The 22,582-nt window shown below is 36.2% G+C and overlaps 1 protein-coding gene across 1 annotated transcript in view; it reads right to left on the reverse strand.

Moving 5' to 3' along the window:
• Positions 1–10,683: 10,683 nt before the first annotated feature.
• The window catches only part of spint1b (serine peptidase inhibitor, Kunitz type 1 b), a 14,938-nt gene continuing 3,039 nt past the window's right edge, over positions 10,684–22,582 (reverse strand). The window contains exons 4-10 of the mRNA XM_059513287.1: positions 15,255–15,425; positions 13,546–13,581; positions 13,322–13,447; positions 13,199–13,246; positions 12,414–12,584; positions 12,257–12,325; positions 10,684–11,800 (exon numbers count right to left, since the gene is read on the reverse strand). Coding sequence (XP_059369270.1) covers positions 11,619–11,800; positions 12,257–12,325; positions 12,414–12,584; positions 13,199–13,246; positions 13,322–13,447; positions 13,546–13,581; positions 15,255–15,425 — 803 coding nt within the window. The 3' untranslated portion in view covers positions 10,684–11,618. The remainder of the gene's footprint in view (positions 11,801–12,256; positions 12,326–12,413; positions 12,585–13,198; positions 13,247–13,321; positions 13,448–13,545; positions 13,582–15,254; positions 15,426–22,582) is intronic.

The raw sequence follows: 22,582 nt of genomic DNA on the forward strand, positions 1-22,582 counted from the left end.
TTCTCCTCCGCTTTTTTCGAAAGTGAACGAGTGAGCATGCGCAAACTGTTAAAGGAATGTATTTTCTTTCTTTTTTTCTTTTATTAAAGCTCTTGAAGGAACAAACCTGCAGAAATTAAAAATAAATAAATAGGCAAATAAATAAATAAATGTGTGTATAAATACACGTATTCTTGTTTAAATACATATATACATAATGTGATGATGAAAGTTATTAAATAAATAAATAAATAAATAAATTGGTGGCCAAATGGAAAATGTTTAAGGAAATGCTAAACTCATCCTAACAGTTTTCTTTAAATCACTCCTTTTTTTCTGAATGTAGTTTCACATTTATTTTTCCTCTGCACAACAAGCTGATGGTTGTCAATCATGGACTTGATCAGTCGTGTCATAGCTGGGGGTGTGGCTTTCCCTCTGACAGGAAATGCATGGTGTAAACCCATAGACAATAAAAGAAGTGTAAACCCATAGCCTGCGTAAAGTCACTTTTGCCATTCAACAGAGCAAGATACATAGAAAGACTGAGCCGTATTGTCCGTACAGTATCTGAGACTGTCGCTTCCCTGCGGTCAAAATGCGCAAATCTAGGGACCGTCTCTAAAGTCAAAGTCAAAGTCACCTTTATTTATATAGCGCTTTAAACAAAATACATTGCGTCAAAGCAACTGAACAACATTCATTAGGAAAACAGTGTCAATAATGCAAAAATGATAGTTAAAGGCAGTTCATCATTGGATTCAGTTATGTCATCTCTGTTCAGTTAAATAGTGTCTGTGCATTTATTTGCAATCAAGTCAACGATATCGCTGTAGATGAAGTGCCCCAACTAAGCAAGCCAGAGGCGACAGCGGCAAGGAACCGAAACTCCATCGGTGACAGAATGGAGAAAAAAACCTTGGGAGAAACCAGGCTCAGTTGGGGGGCCAGTTCTCTTCTGACCAGACGAAACCAGTAGTTCAATTCCAGGCTGCAGCAAAGTCAGATTGTGCAGAAGAATCATCTGTTTCCTGTGGTCTTGTCCTGGTGCTCCTCTGAGACAAGGTCTTTACAGGGGATCTGTATCTGGGGCTCTAGTTGTCCTGGTCTCCGCTGTCTTTCAGGGATGTAGAGGTCCTTTCTAGGTGCTGATCCAGCATCTGGTCTGGATAGGTACTGGATCCGGGTAACTGCAGTGACCCTCTGATCTGGATACAGACTGGATCTGGTGGCTACGGTGACCTTGGAATAAGAGAGAAACAGACAAATATTAGCGTAGATGCCATTCTTCTAATGATGTAGCAAGTACATAGGGTGTTATGGGAAGTGTTTCCGGTTCCGGTTTACCTAATTAATGCAACCTAAAAATCCTTTAACGGATTTGGATAATAAAAGCACATTAGTATGTTATGTGTATGCCAGGTTAAAGAGATGGGTCTTTAATCTAGATTTAAACTGCAAAAGTGTGTCTGCCTCCCGAACAATGTTAGGTTATTCCAGAGTTTAGGCGCCAAATAGGAAAAGGATCTGCTGCCCGCAGTTGATTTTGATATTCTAGGTATTATCAAATTGCCTGAGTTTTGAAAACGTAGTGGACGTAGAGGATTATAATGTAAAAGGAGCTCATTCAAATACTGAGGTGCTAAACCATTCAGGACTTTATAAGTAATAAGCAATATTTTAAAATATATACATAAAATATATGTACTGAGCCTTGAGGTACTCCATACTGCACTTGTGATCGATAGGATACATCTTCATTCACTACGAACTGATGGCGGTCATATAAGTACGATTTAAACCATGCTAATGCACTTCCACTGATGCCAACAAAGTGTTCAAGTCTATGCAAAAGAATGTTGTGGTCAATTGTGTCAAACGCAGCACTAAGATCCAATAAAACTAATAGAGAGATACACCCATGATCAGATGATAAGAGCAGATCATTTGTAACTCTAAGGAGAGCAGTCTCAGTACTATGATACGGTCTAAATCCTGACTGGAAATCCTCACATATACCATTTTTCTCTAAGAAGGAATATAATTGTGAGGATACCACCTTTTCTAGTATCTTGGACAGAAAAGGAAGATTCGAGATTTACTCTAAAGATACATACGACATTGGTATACACTTTTCTAACTTCAATAGCATTTGAGGAGATTGATTTACAGTAACACAACCAACTGTAAAGTGTTCATTTAGGTCTCAGTTATAATGCATCCATTTTAGATTCTTGGTATTTATTAAAATAAACTGTCAAATCATATGTAAATTTTGCTATTTTTTTCTTTATGAATATGGGCTCAAGCACAAGATATGCCATAATTTAAAGCTCAATGGCATTTGAGGAGAATGACTTATAGTCATAAACCCAACTGTAAGGTGTTTATGTAGGTATCAACTATAATGCACACCTTTTAGATGTTTTGATATTTATTAAAATAAACCAAAAATTCATATCTACACTGTAAAAAAAGTGTTCCTGTAGCTCAATTGGTAGAGCATTGCACTATCAAGTGCAAGGTTGGGGGTTCGATTCCCCGGGAACACATGATAGGTAATAATTGATAGCCTGAATGCACTGTAAGTTGCTTTGGCTGAAAGCGTCTGCTAAATGCATAAATTTAAATTTAATTTAATTAAAAAAAAAATCCTGTAGAAATTACAGTAACTGCCAGCAGTCCGCTCATAACTTACTGTAATATTATTCTTTTGCAAAAATACTGTATTTTATTTTACAGTGTCAATCTTTAACTGGCTGTAAATATTGGCTGTATTTACGGTATATATGTTTAAATGTAAAACATTTGATTATTTATTATTATTTTAATGCATTTTAAAACAATAGAAAATATACTGTAAAGTTTACTGTAATTGATTTGGTTCACTTTTTAGTTACAATAAACTAATCCACAATTAAAACTTACAAATTAATATGGATAAATGGAAGAAAAAAAACATTGACAACTGTGTAACTTCATATTTTTAATTTTCCCAATATTCCACCCCCACAAAAACCTGAAACTTTACATTAAAAAACAATAATACGTGAGACTATCTGCAGAATTTAAAACTATTTACATCGGCAGCACTTCCGGTCAACTTTTTGAGCCCTGTTGAACTGGCTGTCTGTCACTGGAAGTCACATGAAACCACCTCCTGCATTAATGGCAAGAAAGAAAGATAATAATCTAATATAATTTCTTAGAAATCATTAAGTATGTTCAAATCAGTTCAATATTCATATTGCTTTGTTGGCGAGACATGCTGAAAATAACAGTAGGATACTGGCAGCTGTGGTTCCTGCCAGTAATGTACATAGGCTACTGTTAATTTACAGCTCTCTACAGTTGATATATGCCACTCATTTTTTTTTATACAGTGAACTGCTGCTAGTTACTGTAATTTCTACAGTAAGTTTTTTACAGTGTAAATATTAATTTTGAATTTATTTTTATAAATATCATCTTAAATTCAATTCAATTCAATTCAAGTTTATTTGTATAGCGCTTTTTACAATACAAATCGTTACAAAGCAACTTTACAGAAAATTATGTTTCTACAATATTTAGTAGTAGCTAGTAGTTTGTGCACGTTTGACAGGATTTTAGAAAAATAAAAATAATAATAATAATACAAGACGTAGTCAGCTAGATGATGAACTATCAATATTATTAATTAATAGTAATTATAGGATGCAGTCACACATGTAGCAATAATTGTTAGTTCTGTTTGTTGATTCAAGGTTAGCATCATCTGGGGTCCTCTGAGGGTCAGCATCATCTCTTCTCAGGTGTTCTGGATCCAGACTAGAGCTTGTGTAAATCCTAGTTACCACGGGATGTAAATCCCGTGGCAAAACATAGAAACAAAATAGAGACATCATTAGCATAGCTGCTGATCCAACAAAGTAAAATTAGTTTAACCCAAGCTAAAGAATAAAAATGCAGATGCAACTACACTCACAATTTAAGAGATACATTATTCGAATGCTTGGCGAAAGAGATGCGTTTTTAATCTAGATTTAAACAGAGAGAGTGTGTCTGAACCCCGAACATTATCAGGAAGGCTATTCCAGAGTTTGGGAGCCAAATGTGAAAAAGCTCTACCTCCTTTAGTGGACTTTGCTATCCTAGGAACTACCAAAAGTCCAGCGTTTTGTGACCTTAGGGTGCGTGATGGGTTGTAGCGTGGTAGAAGGCTAGTTAGGTACGCAGGAGCTAAACCATTTAGGGCCTTATAGGTAAGTAATGATAATTTGTAACAGATACGGAACTTAATAGGTAGCCAGTGCAGAGACTGTAAAATTGGGGTAATATGATCATATTTTCTTGACCTGGTAAGGACTCTAGCTGCTGCATTTTGGACTACCTGTAGCTTGTTTATTGACGAAGCAGGACAACCACCTAGAAGTCCATTACAATAGTCCAGTCTAGAGGTCATGAAAGCATGAACTAGCTTTTCTGCATCAGAAACAGATAACATGTTTCGTAGCTTGGCAATGTTTCTAAGATGGAAGAATGCGGTTTTTGTAACATTGGAAATATGATTTTCAAAAGACAAATTGCTGTCTAATATAACACCCAGATTTCTGACTGTAGAGGAAGTAACAGTACATCCGTCTAGTTGCAGATTGTAATCTACAAGATTCTGTGTGGTGTTTTTTGGTCCAATAATTAATATCTCTGTCTTATCCGAATTTAATTGGAGAAAATTATTTGTCATCCAATCTTTTACATTTTTAAGACACTCTGTTAGCTTAGATAATTGGGAAGTTTCATCTGGTCTTGTTGAAATATATAGCTGAGTATCATCAGCATAACAGTGGAAGCTAATTCCGTATTTTCTAATAATATTACCAAGGGGCAACATGTATATTGAAAATAGAAGGGGACCTAGGACGGATCCTTGTGGCACTCCATATTTTACTGATGATAAATGAGATGACACCCCATTTAAGTAAACAAAATGGTAGCGATCGGACAGGTAGGATCTAAACCATCTTAGAGCCTGCCCTTGAATACCTGTATAGTTTTGTAATCGATCTATGAGTATGTCATGATCTATGGTGTCGAACGCAGCACTAAGATCAAGTAAGACTAGAAATGAGATGCAGCCTTGATCTGACGCAAGAAGCAGGTCATTTGTAATTTTAACAAGTGCAGTTTCTGTGCTATGGTGGGGCCTAAAACCTGACTGAAATTCTTCATACAGATCATTTTTATGCAGGAAGGTGCTCAATTGAGCAGACACAACTTTTTCTAAAATTTTAGACATAAATGGAAGATTTGAAATAGGCCTATAATTTGCCAGTACACTAGGATCTAGTTTTGGTTTCTTAATAAGAGGCTTGATAACCGCCAGCTTGAATGGTTTTGGGACGTGACCTAAAGATAACGACGAGTTAATGATATTGAGAAGCGGTTCTTCGGCTACAGGTAACAGCTCTTTTAGTAATTTAGTGGGTACAGGATCTAATAAACATGTTGTTGGTTTAGATACAGTGATAAGTTTATTTAGCTCTTCCTGTCCTATATTTGTAAAGCACTGCAGTTTATTTTTGGGTGCGATGGATGAAACTGAAGTGTTAGACTAGTGTTAGAGCCTGTCTATAGCTGGACATACTGTTTTTCCATGCAATTTTAAAAACTTCCAAGTTAGTTTTTCTCCATTTGCGTTCAAGACTACGAGTTACTTTCTTGAGAGAGTGAGTATTACTGTTATACCATGGCACAGTACGTTTTTCTCTAACCTTTTTCAATTTGATGGGGGCAACAGCTTCTAATGTATTAGAGAAAATAGTGCCCATGTTGTCAGTAATTTCGTCTAATTCATGTGTATTTTTGGGTACAAATAGCAGTTGAGATAGATCAGGCAGGTTATTTGCGAATCTGTCTTTGGTGGCTGGAACAATAGTTCTGCCCAGACGGTAACGCTGAGACATATAGTTAATATCAGTTATACGCAGCATGCACGATACAAGGAAATGGTCTGTAATATCATCACATTGGGGTACAATATCTATAGCAGTAAGATCGATTCCATGCGATATAATTAGATCTAGTGTATGATTAAAACGATGAGTGGGCCCGGTGACATTTTGCTTGACTCCAAAGGAGTTTATTAGGTCAGTAAACGCAAGTCCTAATGTATCATTTGCATTATCAACGTGAATATTAAAATCTCCCATGATTAGCGCCTTATCAACTGTAACTAGAAGGTCTGAGAGGAAATCTGCAAATTCTTTTAGGAATTCTGTGTACGGCCCTGGTGGTCTATACACAGTAGCCAGAGCAAGAGATACATTAGATTTCTTTTGCATGTCTGACAGTGTAACATTTAGCAGAAGTATTTCAAAAGAGTTAAACCTGTATCCTGTTTTCTGGGTAACATTGAGAATATCACTATATATTGTTGCAACACCTCCTCCACGACCAGTCTGACGGGGCTCATGCTTATAACAGTAGTTTGGTGGAGTAGACTCATTTAGACCAAAATAATCATTTGGTTTTAGCCAGGTTTCAGTCAAGCAGAGTACATCAAAACTATTTTCTGTGATCATTTCATTTACAATAACTGCTTTGGGTGTGAGTGATCTAATATTTATGAGCCCAAACTTTAAAAATTGTTTTTGTTCATTTACTTTACATTTTTCTGGTTTAATTACGATAAGATTTTTTCTAGATCCTACATTATATTTTGACCTCACTATTCGGGGAACAGACACAGTCTTAATAGTTTTTACAGCACAAGTACTTTTATCATTTAAGCGGGTGGAACAAAACTCATCATAATAGTTATTAGAGAATTGTCTTACTAGTCACATGGAGCGAAGTGTCCTGGAGATGTTGTCAGAGAGCAGCTCCGCTCCGATTCTGCTGGGGTGTAATCCATCAGCGCGAAACAGCCTAGGACGCTCCCAGAAAAGATTCCAGTTATTAACAAATAGCAGTTTCTGTTCTTTACACCATGACAACAACCATTCATTTAAAGCAAAAAGTCTACTGAACCTTTCGAGTCCTCGTCGATACGTGGGCAGTGGTCCTGACACGACGATCGTCGCCGCGGGCGTCGTGCTGCGAACCGTCTCGATCAGGCTGCTGAAGTCCCTCTTCAGCGTCTCCGTCTGCCGCAGCATGGTGTCGTTAACCCCGGCGTGAAGCACGACCGCTCTGGGGCTCTCGTCGACCTTCAGGATCGCGGGTATCTGCGCAGAAACATCGAGAACACGAGCACCAGGCAAACAATGAGTGTGCACTTTACCTTCGGCTAACGTAGCACTTACGTGTCGGACGATGGAGTCTCCGATGATCACAGCGTCGCGTCCTGTCTCGCGGAGGGGAGCGAAGCGGTTCCGGATGGAGATGTCGAAGGCAGGAGGGGGAGAAGTCGTCGCCCGGGACCCGGCTTGCGTCCTCCGCTGTGGATGCACCCAGGGTCCGTGGTGTCCCGGCGTCGCAGTGAAGGACATCTGGGAAGATCGCGTCCTGGGTGCACCGGGCCTGTGCAGAGAAACACATGGAGTAGACGTGGTGGGATTGTTAACAGATCGCTGTATACTTACCCCGGACTTGTGAGCGTCAGCCCGGGATGATTCCAGCGCGGTTCTCCGCTCTCTCAGCTGGGCCTGCCTCACCTCCAGGTCGCGAATCTGCTTTCCCACGGCCTCGAGCTCGAGCTGCACAGAGTGGAGACATTCATCCGCCATTAAAGCAAGTAACAGTGAGTACAGCAGTGGTAATGTGTGTGAATAGAGTATTAGCAATGTTAGCGCAGTTAGCTGCAACCACGCCGCTGATGCTAACGGGCTAAAAGCTAATAGCGGACCCGGGAGATCAAAATAAAACTAGTGATAGCGAGGCGCTCTGATTGTTTTTGTTGTAGAATACAATAGAGGATATATTCACACGTTATATAAACGGAAACGATGATGTATACAATTGATTTTTGAGTTAAAAATAGTCAATGAAAAGAATATAGTGACGGAGCTCAAACGCAGTACAGCCGCCAACAACAAACAGGAAGTGACGTCTGTATTAGAGACCTGAAGGTGTGCATTATAACTGATACCGACATGAACACTTTACAGTTGGTTGTGTTACTGTAAGTCATTCTCCTCAAATGCTATTGAAGTTAGAAAAGTGTACACCAATGTCGTATGTCTCTTTAGAGACGGTCCCTAGATTTGAGAATTGTGTCCGCCGGGAAACGACGCCTCTGGCCATTCCGGTGGGTCGTTTGTAAAGTCACAGATACTGTACGGACAAACCGGCTCAGTTTTTTATGTATCTTGCTCTGTTGAATGGCAAAAGTGACTTTACGCAGGCTATACTGGATTTAAACCATGCATTTCCTGTCAGAGGGAAAGCCACGCCCCCAGCTATGACACGACTGATCAAGTCCATGATTGACACCATCTCATTAGCATGTTTGTGCAGAGGAAAAATAAATGTGAAACTAAATTCTGAAAATAAGGGTGATTTAAAGAAAAAAGTTAGAATGAGTTTAGCATTTCCTTAAACATCTTTCATTTGGACAACAATTTATTTCATTTATTTGAATACTTTCATCACACGTTTAATTACTGATATGTATTTAAACAAGAATAGTTATATTTATACACACTTTTATTTATTTATTTGCCTATTTATCTTTTATCCTTTGTATAAAGGCACTTTTCTGTATCATTATTTGCTGTAAGGATTGAAATAAAAAAAATAATTTTTAAATAATTTTTAAATCCCACAAATCTTCATTTGTGTTAATAAAACTTACCCATATTGAAATATTATTGCACACTGAATTGCATTCAATTCAGTTATTAATTTTGCATAAAAACATCAAACCTAACATTTTCAAAAGCTGGTATTATGTTCTTTGTAATCAACCACTTCTGAGATTCAATATAGCCTACTGTTATATTTGTTAACTTTATCTAGTTAAAATTTGTAACATTTTTTTTTTTGGTCTAATTTTCTTTTTAAATGTTTAAGCATAATTTTATCATGATTTTATTTTGCATGTTCCTATTCATCATCATTATTTTAAGTTGGTTATTTAGAATGAATGAATGAATTAATTAATTAATTAATTAATAAACAAACATTGTGCTTTCTAACTTTAAACACCATAGTAGAGAGTAGTAACTGAAATTTTCAGGCACAAATGAAACCATGTCCCATGAATGTCATAATTTTATGACAAATGCAGACAAAAAAAAATGCACAGGTAAAAGTTTATCCTTTTTTGAGAATTAACACTTCCACATAAGTATGTATACCTTATAAGTCAGCTTAACCATCATCACAGTTTACTTACACAACATTATTCTTCTAGTTATAAATACAGAGTTTTTTCACATAACATTGCTAAAGTCTTCAGATATGTCCTTATCAAGATTAAGATCAAGAACATTGCAACAAAACAGGCCAAGACATGTCACAAACATGACTGTCAACAAAACATAGGTGTGTTAATTCTGTTACCATGCCATTACTGTCTTTAACCAAAACCAGCTAAACAGAAAGACTGTCATGGAAAAAGGTGACATGCCCTTGCAGCTGCTTACAAGTACACAACCCTTACTAATCCTGACCCATCACAAACAACATAAACATCCCACATTGAGAGAGCAAACCTGTTTAAATGTGAAGTCAAAGCTCTTCAGCAAAAGAAAAATCAAGCAAAAGGGAGAAAAAAGAATGACAAATCACATGGCCTTTAATTTCTATAACAAATACATATTTTTTTACCTTTAGTTATGCAATGTAGGCATTACCTATTAAGTTGAGAGCCAAACTTTTCCCTGATTTCAGATTGTTTTGTTATGCAATACGTTCACAGAAAGAGCAGTGACTGGCTGATACAATTAAGTAATATTATAATGACTGGGTTTTCACCAAGACATTTCAAACAAAACTGAACAAGTCCACACTTGCTTGGAAGTGACAGAAGATTCCATGGAAACATTGGGTGGATGTTTGGCATTTGTCTAAAATCATTATATTGTGTTGATCAAGTAATTCAAGGAAAAGAATGAAGTAAGGCTAAAACAACAATGTATCAAGTCTCTCTCTCTCTCTCTCTCAGACACACACACACACACACATATATATATATATATATATATATATATACAAAACGGTATCAAGTCTCATATTTATGTACTGTATATGCATGTGTATATGTATGTATGTATATATATATATATATATATATATATATATATATATATATATATTCAAAGTAATTTATAATGATACCCAATCATGAGAAAACAAAATATGGCATGCAAAGTATGTAGTGAATAACTGTGACAAAAAATTGTCTTCAGCAATTATGAATTCTTTATATAATTTTACAAAGAGAAATTCCCCCCTCTAGTGGATGAGCAGCCCACCGATTACAACAATCTCCAAGATTTAAAAAAATCAATAAACATTGTTGTTAATTCTACCCGCTTATGCTTAGTGTCCACTAAATAGGAATTTAGTCTGTTTGTACTTGTGCTAAGAGCGTATGTTCTATCCATGTTCAAACACGTAACTCTGCATTTGTGTTTTATGTTTAACAGTAACCTCCACAAAACCTGAGACTTGTTCCTGTCAATGAGTGTCGCTACTGTGCTGTCTGCCATTAATCTTGAAAATAGCATTTCCACATGAAATTGTCACTACAATGTTCATAACATAAATGCAAAAATGTAATTAGAAACTCTTTTATTTAAAATCAAAGCTCCTGAATCCATGTCCTTATTCACTTATGGCACTTACACGATTTAAAATATGTAAACATAAAAAAACTGAAATAATCAGATGAATATCTTTAAGAAACACATCCACCCACAATAAACATTTTAGTAATTCTTTAACACTCTTGACCCATATAGAGAAACACAAAAGCATCAAATGTAGGTTTGTTTACTATGTTTCTTCTCCCCAGTGTTTAAGACTGTTTCACCTCAGTACTCAACAACTGGAATATCACTCAGAGCACTCATATTAAGTTCTCTTTAATAATAAACAGAGCAAAAAGCTGGCAAACATTTAACATTTAGTGCAATAAGATCTCATGGATTCATAGGGCTAATAAAACAAGCAATCTTACAAACCGCATATATATATATATAAACAATGAATTATCACACCATGAAAACATACGTACTTTAAAATGTAATGGAAATATTAATATAGCCTCTAGACGCAAGTCAAGACATTCAAATTCCCCTCAGAAATAACCAGAATGATAAATGATATGGCTTTACGGGAAACAAAAAGAAAGTTGCAATATGTTTTTTGCCAAGTGCTTTGTCGAGTGCGAGAATGTAAAACTCTCAGATGGTAGTAGACCATTTATAATGAGTTATTTCTACCTAAACACAAACACAGGTCTGAACAATGTAATGTAATACACTAATTCTAAAAATCCACATTAACATCTTGATCATTAAGACCTGAGATAAAAGACCTGGTTCAGTGACTGAACATTTAAAATGGCTTTATGTAAATGTCGGGAACCCTGAACAGCTTAGTTATTAGTTATTAATTCGGCCCATTCTACACTGCAGTCAGCATCAGTCTGAGGGGCAGACTACATGGTAGAAAAGATGTTAAAGTTTATGTTGTTTTTAAAGATTTTGTCATGCTTTGGCGGTGGTGGTGTTGTAGACCAGCTGTTGGTCATCATCACTGTACACCACTGGAGGACTGCTGGTGGCCACCGGCTGATGGCTTTTTCTCTTGTTCTTGAGGAAAAAGTAGCCCAACACAGCCAGAACGGCCAAGATGGCGACAACCAAGACCACAGCTAGGGCAACAGAAGCTAAGAGGGGGAAAAAGGCAATCCACAATTAAGAGCACAGATCTGTCCTATTATTTCACCTTTTTTTTCTTTTTTTGAGATGTGAGAGAAATATCAAAGCCTTCATCTCGACTTCTGAAGGATCCTATTGATTTTTTTAAACCGTATTCTGGACCATTAAAAAATATTCAGTGTTTATGTCCTATATTAATGGTAATAAATGTTTTATTTTGTTTCATGAAATTTACTCTAAAGTTCTGAAAGTTATTAGAATTATTTAAAAATGTTCTGCAAAACAACAATCAAACCGGCAAATAAAATAAGCTACCATAAAACTAAATACGATGTCAACTAAGGATAAGGATTTTTTTAAAGTCTGTTATGATCAAAAATCTGTTAAAAATACAATCAGGATCCTTCCTTTCTCCTTAGAGTAATGATAAATAAGATGTATTTGATTGCAAACACAAAGATTACCTGACTGGCTTTCTCCTAGTTCCTCCTTGTCATCGCCTACAAGCAATCCTCTGGCAAACACATCATTTTCTATAAAGACAGACAGAAATATACATCAAATATAAACTTCAGCCATCTTCATTAATACATCTTGTTGAAACCTGAGCACCATTCATACCTGAGACACCTAAGCAGTTGCTCATGCAGTTGTCTGATGTCTCAAAGTTGTTCTTATTGCCATCACAGCCCCCATATGTGAAGCGATGGCACTTTTCGTTAAGAGGGTCATAGTACCAACGAGTAAAACTGGCTCGACATGGGCCCACAGCAGGTGGATCTGTGCAGTGTGCTACACCATTATAACACAAAAGAGACGTTAGAAGAGAATTAAAGTGGATGAAGAAATGGTGTTTACACACAAACTGTTGGTGGGATCATATAAAATATATATATATAGACAATACTAACTGTTCATAAATCAAGCCATGTTTATCTAGGAGCAATAGTAATACAGGGCGATAATAACACACACTATTAAATAATATTAAAGTCCATCCAAAAAGTCCAGTCCCATTAGCACTTCCACATGTACAAAATGCTGTCTCTGTATCATGATCAATTATGTAATGAGAACCAATAGTGTTGACTTAAAATAAAAATTTGTGCAATGCATTTTTTTAATAAACAACATGAAAAGGATAATTTGGTCTGTTCATCAGATAAAGCAAATGGCTTCAGCACCGGTTGTACAGACTATTCTATGGCACTTTTTTTTGTCTTTATTGCAGTTTAACAGCCCCTTTCATTTTTTTGTTATGTAAACAAGAAAAGCAGATTCTATAAAATTTCTTCTGTGTTCCATGAAAAAAATTAAACCATAAAGGTTTAAAATAACATGAGAGCGAGTAAATTATGGCAGTTTTAATTATGTCAGGCTACCGGTACACAATATATGAAACCCACCTCTTTTATTCCCCTCAATCCTTAGAAGTCGAGTCAGGCCATTATTCACTAAAAAGTAAAGTACATACATTTAAAACCATGGAGTACATGTCATGAGATGTGTGTGCATGGTAAGTGTCTCACATTGTTCACAGTTCTCCTCATCAGAACCATTGCTGCATTGCTGCTGGTCATCACACTCAAGCTCGCTCTTCACACAGCAGCCATTAGAGCATTTAACTTCGTCTTCTTCGCACGACGAAGTACAGTCTGTATCACAAACAAAAACACTAATTTAAACAACCAGCAAATCCTGAGGAAATTGTACACGGTATATTTGGCTAATCAGAGATCTAAAGTAAATATACCTTCAGGGTGCAGCTTTCTCATATCTCCAGATTTTCCTGCAGACAGACAATTTTTGAGAAAACATTACTTAGTAAAAGTCTATGAGATACTGAGATTTTATTTAAGGAAGCAATAAAGTAATAAACATGGTCAAAAGTATGTGGGGACCTCCATCTAATTAATAGGTTTGGTTATTCCAATTTTTTCCGTGAAGACAAATCTAAATGCCCCAGCATTGACCAAACATCAGGAGCTGACCTCACTGATGCTCTCGTGTCTGAACAAAGGAAAATCCTGCATTTATGAAGCAGCATAATGTGGAAGGACCAAACGTGTGGAAGCTATTATAGTAGCAAAGGGAGGCTTTGCCCCGCTTTTGAAATTAAAGTGATGCACCGCCCAAAAATAATAAAAATTCTCTCATCATTTACTCAAATGCCACTCCAGATGTATATGCCTTCCTTTCTTCAGATGAACACAAAAACAATTTTCTCTGTATGTCCATGTTGGAAGTATAGAGAACATGCAAAATTAGCGCTTCCAATAGCATGCAAAACAGAACTATAATCCACACAACCCCATTTAATGAATCAATGGCTTCTGAAGCCATAAGATAGGGGTGTATGAAAAAAATATTTAAAACTTTTTTAAACCCCAAACCTTTGCTCCTGGCCAGCTGTTCATGAGTTGAAATGTTTTTGACCAAGTTTCTCAATGCACTCATTGATCACTTCAAAACATGCTGACATTAACATTGATTTATCACCTTTTTGGTTGTGGTTTTTGAAGTGGCAAGTGACATTTTTCAAAAAATCTCTGTGTTGCAGAGAAGTCAGGGAGTCATATGCTTTGGGACAGCACGAGGGTGAATAAATTAAATGAGGAAATTTTAATGTTCAAGACACAAGAGCATCAGTAAGGTCATGCTTTGAGGTGGTCAACCAATCATCCCAAAGGCACTCTATAAGTTTTAGTAAGGGGATAATCAAGCTCATCACCAAGGTCAGTAAACTATTTCTTTATGGACTCCACAAAAGGATCTTCGCCAAAAATATCCTCCAAAATAAATAGCCATTACACCTTTTTTATATGTCCTTTTGTTCTGATTTGGGACTGGGGTAGGGTTGCACATTGTAGGTGTGGTGGTATAAAATGTAAAAATGCAATTTGCAAAAACAAACATTCTATGCTAAAATGTATGGCCATATAGAGCAACACATCCAAAATTAATTATCTTCTCATCCTCATTTTGTACTAAACCTACATGCTTCATTCTTCGGTTGAACACGAAAGGAGAATTTCGTTTTTTATTTTTAAATGTTGCCATCTACAGCAGCTTAAGAGTAGCTCTTAAATGGAAATATGCCACATGATTAATAACATTCTGTATGGCAAACGCACACAAAAAAGTTATGCTTGTTATAATTATTGGCATCTGACATGCACCATTGACACCACATTTAATTTGGGAACTGTAGCAAGAAGATAGTCAGTAAAAAACAACATTAATGTCAAAAGACTTGTAAAGTTGCACTGATGTTTTTCTTATAGTGTGACAAATGACATTCTTGTGTAGTAAAGAGCCAAGTGGAGATTCTTCAGAATTCTCCTTTTGTGTTCCTTTGCGGAAAAAGCATACCGACAAAGAATGACAAATAAATGACAACATAAGGGAATTCCTTTAAACCGACTGTACACCACGGCCTTAGTGCAATGTGATCATCATTACCTGTCACATTTTTACAGGCATTAAAACACTCCTGTTCAGAGAGATAGTTGTTGTTATTCTCTATACACCCTCCAAAGATGAACTCCTCACACTGGCTGGATGCAGCGTTGTAATGCCAACGAGGAAAAGAACCTCGGCAGGGTCCAACGTTTTTAGGGATCAAACAGCGACCTAGTGGGACAAATCAAATAAATGATGTTAATTCAGTTCTGATGAATTAAAGAATCATGGTTTTTGGGGATCAAATCAGGATTGGTTTCTACTGGACAAATAACAACAACAACAATTTGCTTTATTTAATCCGTTTTGCTGTTTGACTTTGTTTCACTGGGAAATCAGGGTTTGCGATAACCCTTATGAGAAATACAAGAATACAATAGACTATGGAGTTTATTATTTTTTTTTTTTGGAACTACAACAAAGTTGAGGGTAAACAGCTAAAGAAAAAGAAATTCACACTCGTATTAACAGCAAACATAAAATAAAATAAAATAAAACCTTTAATAAGATAAAGAATTTAAGCTTAGAACCACAATAAACTCTTTACAGTCTTCAGTGCAACAATTTTCCAGAACTGCAACCTACCTGGAGTGTAAAAAAGTGTGTATTGTGTATTGATGTAAAATGTCTTGCTTCAAATGTAACCAATACATTTCTAATTTGATGGCTTTTGCTACTGTTGTGCAAAGTCAAAAATCTGTTGGGAATCCACCTCAAAATGCCACGAAAAACAATAGAAATAGCCACAAAAATGCAGTTATTCAGATAAAATTTACAAAGGGATTTAATTATTAAAAAAAAGAAAGAACAAGGTTTTGGTATGAGATTTATTTTGTACATTAAATCATTAAATATTTATGCAATATCATAAGAGCAAGAGAACTGCTTTAACGAGTGAGCATGATTACAGACCTGATACTGATTTATTTTATACTAATGTTCCATATGAGTTATGATTAATATTAAGAGACATTTTGTTCATGGACATAATTTTAAACAAGTTTTTGCTCTATTTTGCCAACAAACAGTTCCAAAGAAATCCATAGCAGAACTGTTGTTGTGTTTTGAGCATCAAGCCAGCTGGTGCACTTTAGGGTTAATCACTAAAACTTAAACTAAAATAAATAATTAGAATTTTTTTTTATTTAAAACTAATAAAAACTGTAGAAATTAAAAAATTAAAATCAGACAAAAACCCACTAATTTAAAAATAATAACAAAAATACTATAGAAACACTGGTGTCATGAAATACTTAAAAGACATAAGAACGAGCTGTGTTCAACCAAGTCTCCACATTTCTCACACACAACAACCTCCTTGACAGCAACCAATCTGGCTTCAGAAGTGGACATTCAACTGAGACTGCCTTGCTCCCAGTTGTTGAAGCTCTTAGACTGGCAAGAGCGGAATCCAAATCTTCAGTACTTATCCTGCTTGATCTGTCCGCTGCTTTTGACACGGTTAACCACCAGATCCTCCTATCAACCCTACTGGCAAAAGGCATCTCAGGAACCACACTTCAATGGTTTGAGTCTTACCTATCAGATAGTTCCTTCAAAGTATCTTGGAAAGGTGAGGTGTCCAAGTCACAACATCTAACTACTGGGGTGCCTCAGGGCTCAGTTCTTGGACCACTTCTCTTCTCTGTCTACATGGCATCATTAGGTTCTGTCATTCAGAAACATGGCTTTTCATACCACTGCTATGCTGATGACACTCAACTCTACCTCTGATTCCATCCTGATGATCCGACGGTAGCTATTCGCATCTCAGCTTGTCTAACAGACATTTCTTCCTGGATGATGGACCATCACCTTCAACTCAACCTTGCCAAGACAGAACTGCTTGTGATTCCAGCAAACCCATCGTTTCATCACAATTTCACCATCAAGTTAGGCACATCAACCATAACTCCTTCAAAAACAGCTAGAAGCCTTGGAGTTATGATTGATGATCAGCTGACTTTCTCAGACCACATTACTAAAACTGTCCGATCCTGCAGATTTGCTTTATTCAACATCAAGAAGATCAAGCCCTTTCTTTGGGAACATGCTGCACAACTCCTTGTTCAAGCTCTTGTTCTGTCCAGGCTGGACTATTGCAATGCTCTCTTGGCAGGTCTTCCAGCCAATTCTATCAAACCTTTACAATTAATTCAGAACGCGGCAGCAAGATTAATTTTTAATGAGCCAAAAAGAATACATGTCACACCTCTGTTTATCAATTTGCACTGGCTTCCAATAGCTGCTCGCATAAAATTCAAGGCATTGATGTTTGCCTACAAAACTACCACTGGCTCTGCACGCATTTACCTAAATTTGTTACTTCAGACTTATGTGCCCTCTAGAAGCTTGCATTCTGCAAGTGAACATCGCTTGATTGTGCCATCCCAAAGAAGCACAAAGTCACTTTTACGGACATTTTAAATAAATGTTCCCTCCTGGTGGAATGACCTCCCCAACTCAATCCGGACAGCTGAGTCCTTAGCCATCTTCAAGAATCAGCTTAAAACACATCTCTTACATCTCTATTTGACCCTCTAACTTTAACACTCACTATTCTAATTCTATTCTTTAAAAAAATCTAACTACCTTTCTAATCTTTTTATATTCTATTTTCTTTTCATTAATTATGCAAGTGTATGTGTGTGTGTGTGTATGTGTAAAGACCTCTAACACTAGCTTGCTCTATTCTTTTTTTATTCTATCTGTTTTCTTTATATTATATTATTTAAAATCCCATGCTAGGTGTACTGTGTTAACCTAACTAAGACTTGTTATAGCACTTATATATCATTGCTCTTTTTGTTGTTTTTGATTGCTTCCACTGTCCTCATCTGTAAGTCGCTTTGGTTAAAAGCGTCTGCTAAATGAATAAATGTAAATGTAATAAATGTAAGAATAAGAATGACTTTTGTATGACAATTATTTGTTTGTCTTGTACACCGTTTGAAGAAAAACCCACGATAGTTTTGTAAGAAATGTATATCCCACCCTGAAAAATCAGACCTCAAGACCTATTCCTCACTTATCTTTCATTTGTATATACACCCATAATAACTGTGGCCAGACCACACCCAAATGAGTGTTCAATGATCCAGTCACAATCAGATCAAAATGTATTGTGGGAGTATTTACACATTATTTTAATGTGGTCAGATGTGATCCAATCTTATACGTGTTAAAGACAAATGTAAAGAGTCCATGATATTCTTGTCCCTTCAAAGATAGTCTACGGGACTTTTTGTTAGTTTTTTTGTTTGCCCACAAGGCGAAAGTCAGATTGTTTAGAAACATAACAGTAGACCTTTCCTCAACAAGCGACACTAATTGGGACACCAGTCATAGTCTTCTTAATAGATTACTTGCTCAAATCTCATTCCAATTTGAGTAAACTCACAAGTATACGCAAATTATAATAAAAATAATAATAATAATAATACAAGCACATCAATCTTAGAAATAAAGGTGATACCATATAACCACAATTTTGCCCCCCCCCCACCAAAAAAAAAAAATCTTGAAATTAATAGTTATTTAAAAAATTATAAAAAAATTCTTAATGTAAAACACATTTTAAAAACCTAAAGAACCATTTTCCACTATAAAGAAACTTCTGTGTAATTGAAAGATTTCATGGATTTCAATGGCAATACTGGAGCGTATAAGAGCAAAATAAATTAAACTTGTCAAATATGTAATTAAGTGTAACTCAAAAATCAAGCACAAGTAAAATTGAGTGTGCAAATACAACTGGGCAAATAGGGTTGGATACACGCAGTTGTTAGCATGAATAACATGACAGGACATGTTCCTTTCAGTTGCTTCTTTGTTGAAGTTCAAGTTATTGTTGAAGTATACACGTAAGATGAACCATTCATCACGTGATGTGAATTTAGCCCGTGGGGGAAAACATTGTGTTGGCGCCAATTGAAATACACGGGACAATCATGCCGAAGAGTTGTTGTGTCATTTTCTGTACCTCAAATAAACTAACAAATTATGAAATGAAGTTCTACATCCTTCCTAATAAATATACAGAACCGGAAAGGATGACAAAATGGCTACAAGCAATAAGTTGTGAGGATGATCAAGGGAAGTTGTGGAAATCCCAAGACTAAGCATGTGTATGTGTGCAGTCGGCATTCATCACAGGCAGGCTATATTAACATCGTGTTCATTATTAACGTTATCAAGACTGTGTAAGGTTGTTTCAGAAAGTGGCATGCATATATAATTAGCCTTATCATTCTACCTGAAGCAAAACTATGTAACGTTAGCCTAGTGTCGAACATAAACCCGTTTACCCACTTAAAAAAGTATGTGGACACGTAACAACTTAGTTTTGTGTCAGAACTTTTACACTTTCATTCATAAATTCACCCCGTCTGTGTTTGCGAAACGATTGAATCGCGGAATCCAGTCAAAAATAGAACTTGCTGTATAAAGCAGAACGTCACGGGAATTTGGCTATTTTTGAATGAATACATCTATATTAGGGCTGTAAAATGAATCAAATATCGATATGGACTTGTGTATATGAATATTAAAGTTAAAAGAGACTAAAATTGTTCTATGCGTCTCTGGGAATGAGCGCTCAATATGTGTATTTTTGTCCTTCAGATACACACGATGTTCGCAGTGTTTTCCCCCACGCCGACTCCGCCCTCGCCACATCCCCAGCTATGACTAGATGCCGACTGTATGTATGGGGCTCAAGGGATTGTCTACATTACTGTTTGACCCAGTGGGCATTTTGAGTTTCATCATTCATACACCCACAGTCTCACCATATATCCCAGAAAGAATTCAGAGGCCAACTTTTGGTAAAAAGAGATTATCTTAATTCCTGTGGCATTTCATCACAAGTCCATTCATGAGACAATGATCTAGCAGGTGCATACTATACCCAAAAAAACTGCTAAAATGGTGTTCTTTATAATGTTTAATGAAAACAAATATAATAATTTTTATATAAATATTTGAGACTTTATTGATAGTATATTGCAAATTAAGTATATTTGTCTCTGGATTATTAAGAGTGCTTAAGAAATGTAAAAAAAAAACATTACCATTGTTTTTCATCTTAATCTGTTTGTTATACACACATGAATAAGGTGTTGAATCGCTCTGGCTCATTGAGAATTCTGCTACTTTTATAAGCAACAGGGCATGTGATGTTTGGGTAGAGCTTGGTGGGGCATTCCGGGACGAAAAATAATAACTGGTACTGAACAATCATTACGCAGCACTCCCACGCTGTCTGACAGGCTGAGATGAATCAAATGTGCGCAGGCAAAGTACACTTCTGGCTTCCAAATCAGTGTGCTCCCAATTACACACAAGGGGCCTCATTCATTAAACATCCGAAAACATAAGAGTAAACTCAAGAGTAATTTTTGCATAAAAACTTCCCTAAAACTCACCTCTTGATTAAAAAAAAAAAAAAACGCTTAGAAAACTTCAGATTTGACAGTTAAACATGCATATGCTAATGAATTCCAATCATTCATAAAAAGGGCCCATGTGCAAAGCACGATCATCCCCGCATATGATTCAAGGTGGTGGCACTTGAGAACACTTTGGTGGCACAGCGTTTTTCCATCTGAGACGCTTTGGTTGTTATGATTGGGAATATCCACGGCAGTAACATATTACTAGGCCTATCTCATTTTGTAGAATATTACTGAATATAAATTGACAATGACAAGTGCTGCGTTTTACCCAAAGCTCTAAAATATGTGGTCCAGGGTCACATATGTTCTATATATGTTCTATATGTGTTCTATATATATATATATATATATATATATATATATATATATATATATATATATATATATATATATATAAACATATGTGATCCTGGACCACAAAACCAGTCTTATGTTGCACAGGTATATTTGTAGCAATAGCCCAAAATACATTGTATGGATCAAAATTATAGATTTTCTTTATTTTTTATGGCAAAAAAAAAGTTAAGATCATGTTCCATGAATATATTTAGTAAATTTCCTAGCCTAAATATATAAAAAAATATTTTTGATTAGTAATCTGTATTGCTAAGAAACTTCATCTAGACAACTTTTTTTCTCAGTATTTAGATTTTTTTTTTTTTTTTTTTGCACCCTCAAATTCCAGATTTTCAAATAGTTGTATCTTGGTTAAAAATTGTTCTATCCTAAAAAACCATACATCAATGGAAAGATTATTTATATAGATCTCAATTTCAGAAATTTGACTAGACAACTAGTCTGTAACTATCAACCTGGTTACTGGTTCACCCTAGCAACCATCCAGAGGAGCCTAGCAACTGTATAGGAACATAAACAACACCAGAATATCAGAGACATGACATTGGGCTCTACTGGCAACCACCCAGAACAACCAACCAAAGACCTAGCAACCACCCAGAAAACACTAGCAATGGTCTAGAAACCACGTAGCAATACCTAGCAACCACCCAAGGTAGGGCAGCCACTGTAGCAACTACATTTGTTAGCATCCTATTAACTGCACAGTGTTGCCACAACAGGCACCACTTACATTAACTTCAGAAAATATACTTGTTATTATTTTTGCTTTAGGCATAACCCACTCTAAGTTGTGTATGATTTATGACAAACAATTCCCTTAAGTACATATCTGTATGTGTAAAGTTGTTTAATGGTGAATCATCATCTTAAAAAAAAGTACATGTTCCATCACACAAATGTGCTGCTGTAGTCATGAACCAGACATGGATGCGTCACATAAACAAGGTGATAAGACAGTGAGTAAAAAACATTCACATGCAGTGATTCAACAGCTGCTAAAACTGACCTCATTTCTTCAGTGGGTTCATTCTTCTGTCATTTTATTGCATTTTACTATAAAATCCTTTATTGAAATCTATTTTCCCTCCATTATTAATTTAGGCAAGACCTACTGAAGGTTGAGGTTAAAGAAGAGTATGCTATGAGATATTTTATCTTCACATTTAGCTGTAATTCATTAATATGTCTTTGCTGGGGGTGTGTTTTGTGTTTACAAAGAGCAGTTATCCATATACTGCGCAACTATGACTCAAAGCTTGTCAACACGTCAAACCGGTTCTGCACATTTGCAGAGGGAGTGGTAAGGTCTCTCACAGAATAAAAACACACAAAGACAGAGAGGGAGATAGGGAGAGAGAGAGAGGGGGAGAGAGAGAGAGAGAGAGAGAGAGAGAGAGAGAGAGAGAGACATCCCCAACCCATCACTACATTACCAAGTTATTTGTAAGCCCAAGACATTTACATGTCTGAAAATGTGCTTTTACCTTAATATACTTTATTTTTTTACTAATA

This window comes from Carassius carassius, chromosome 27 (genome assembly GCF_963082965.1).
Source record: "Carassius carassius chromosome 27, fCarCar2.1, whole genome shotgun sequence".
Lineage (NCBI taxonomy): Eukaryota > Metazoa > Chordata > Actinopteri > Cypriniformes > Cyprinidae > Carassius > Carassius carassius.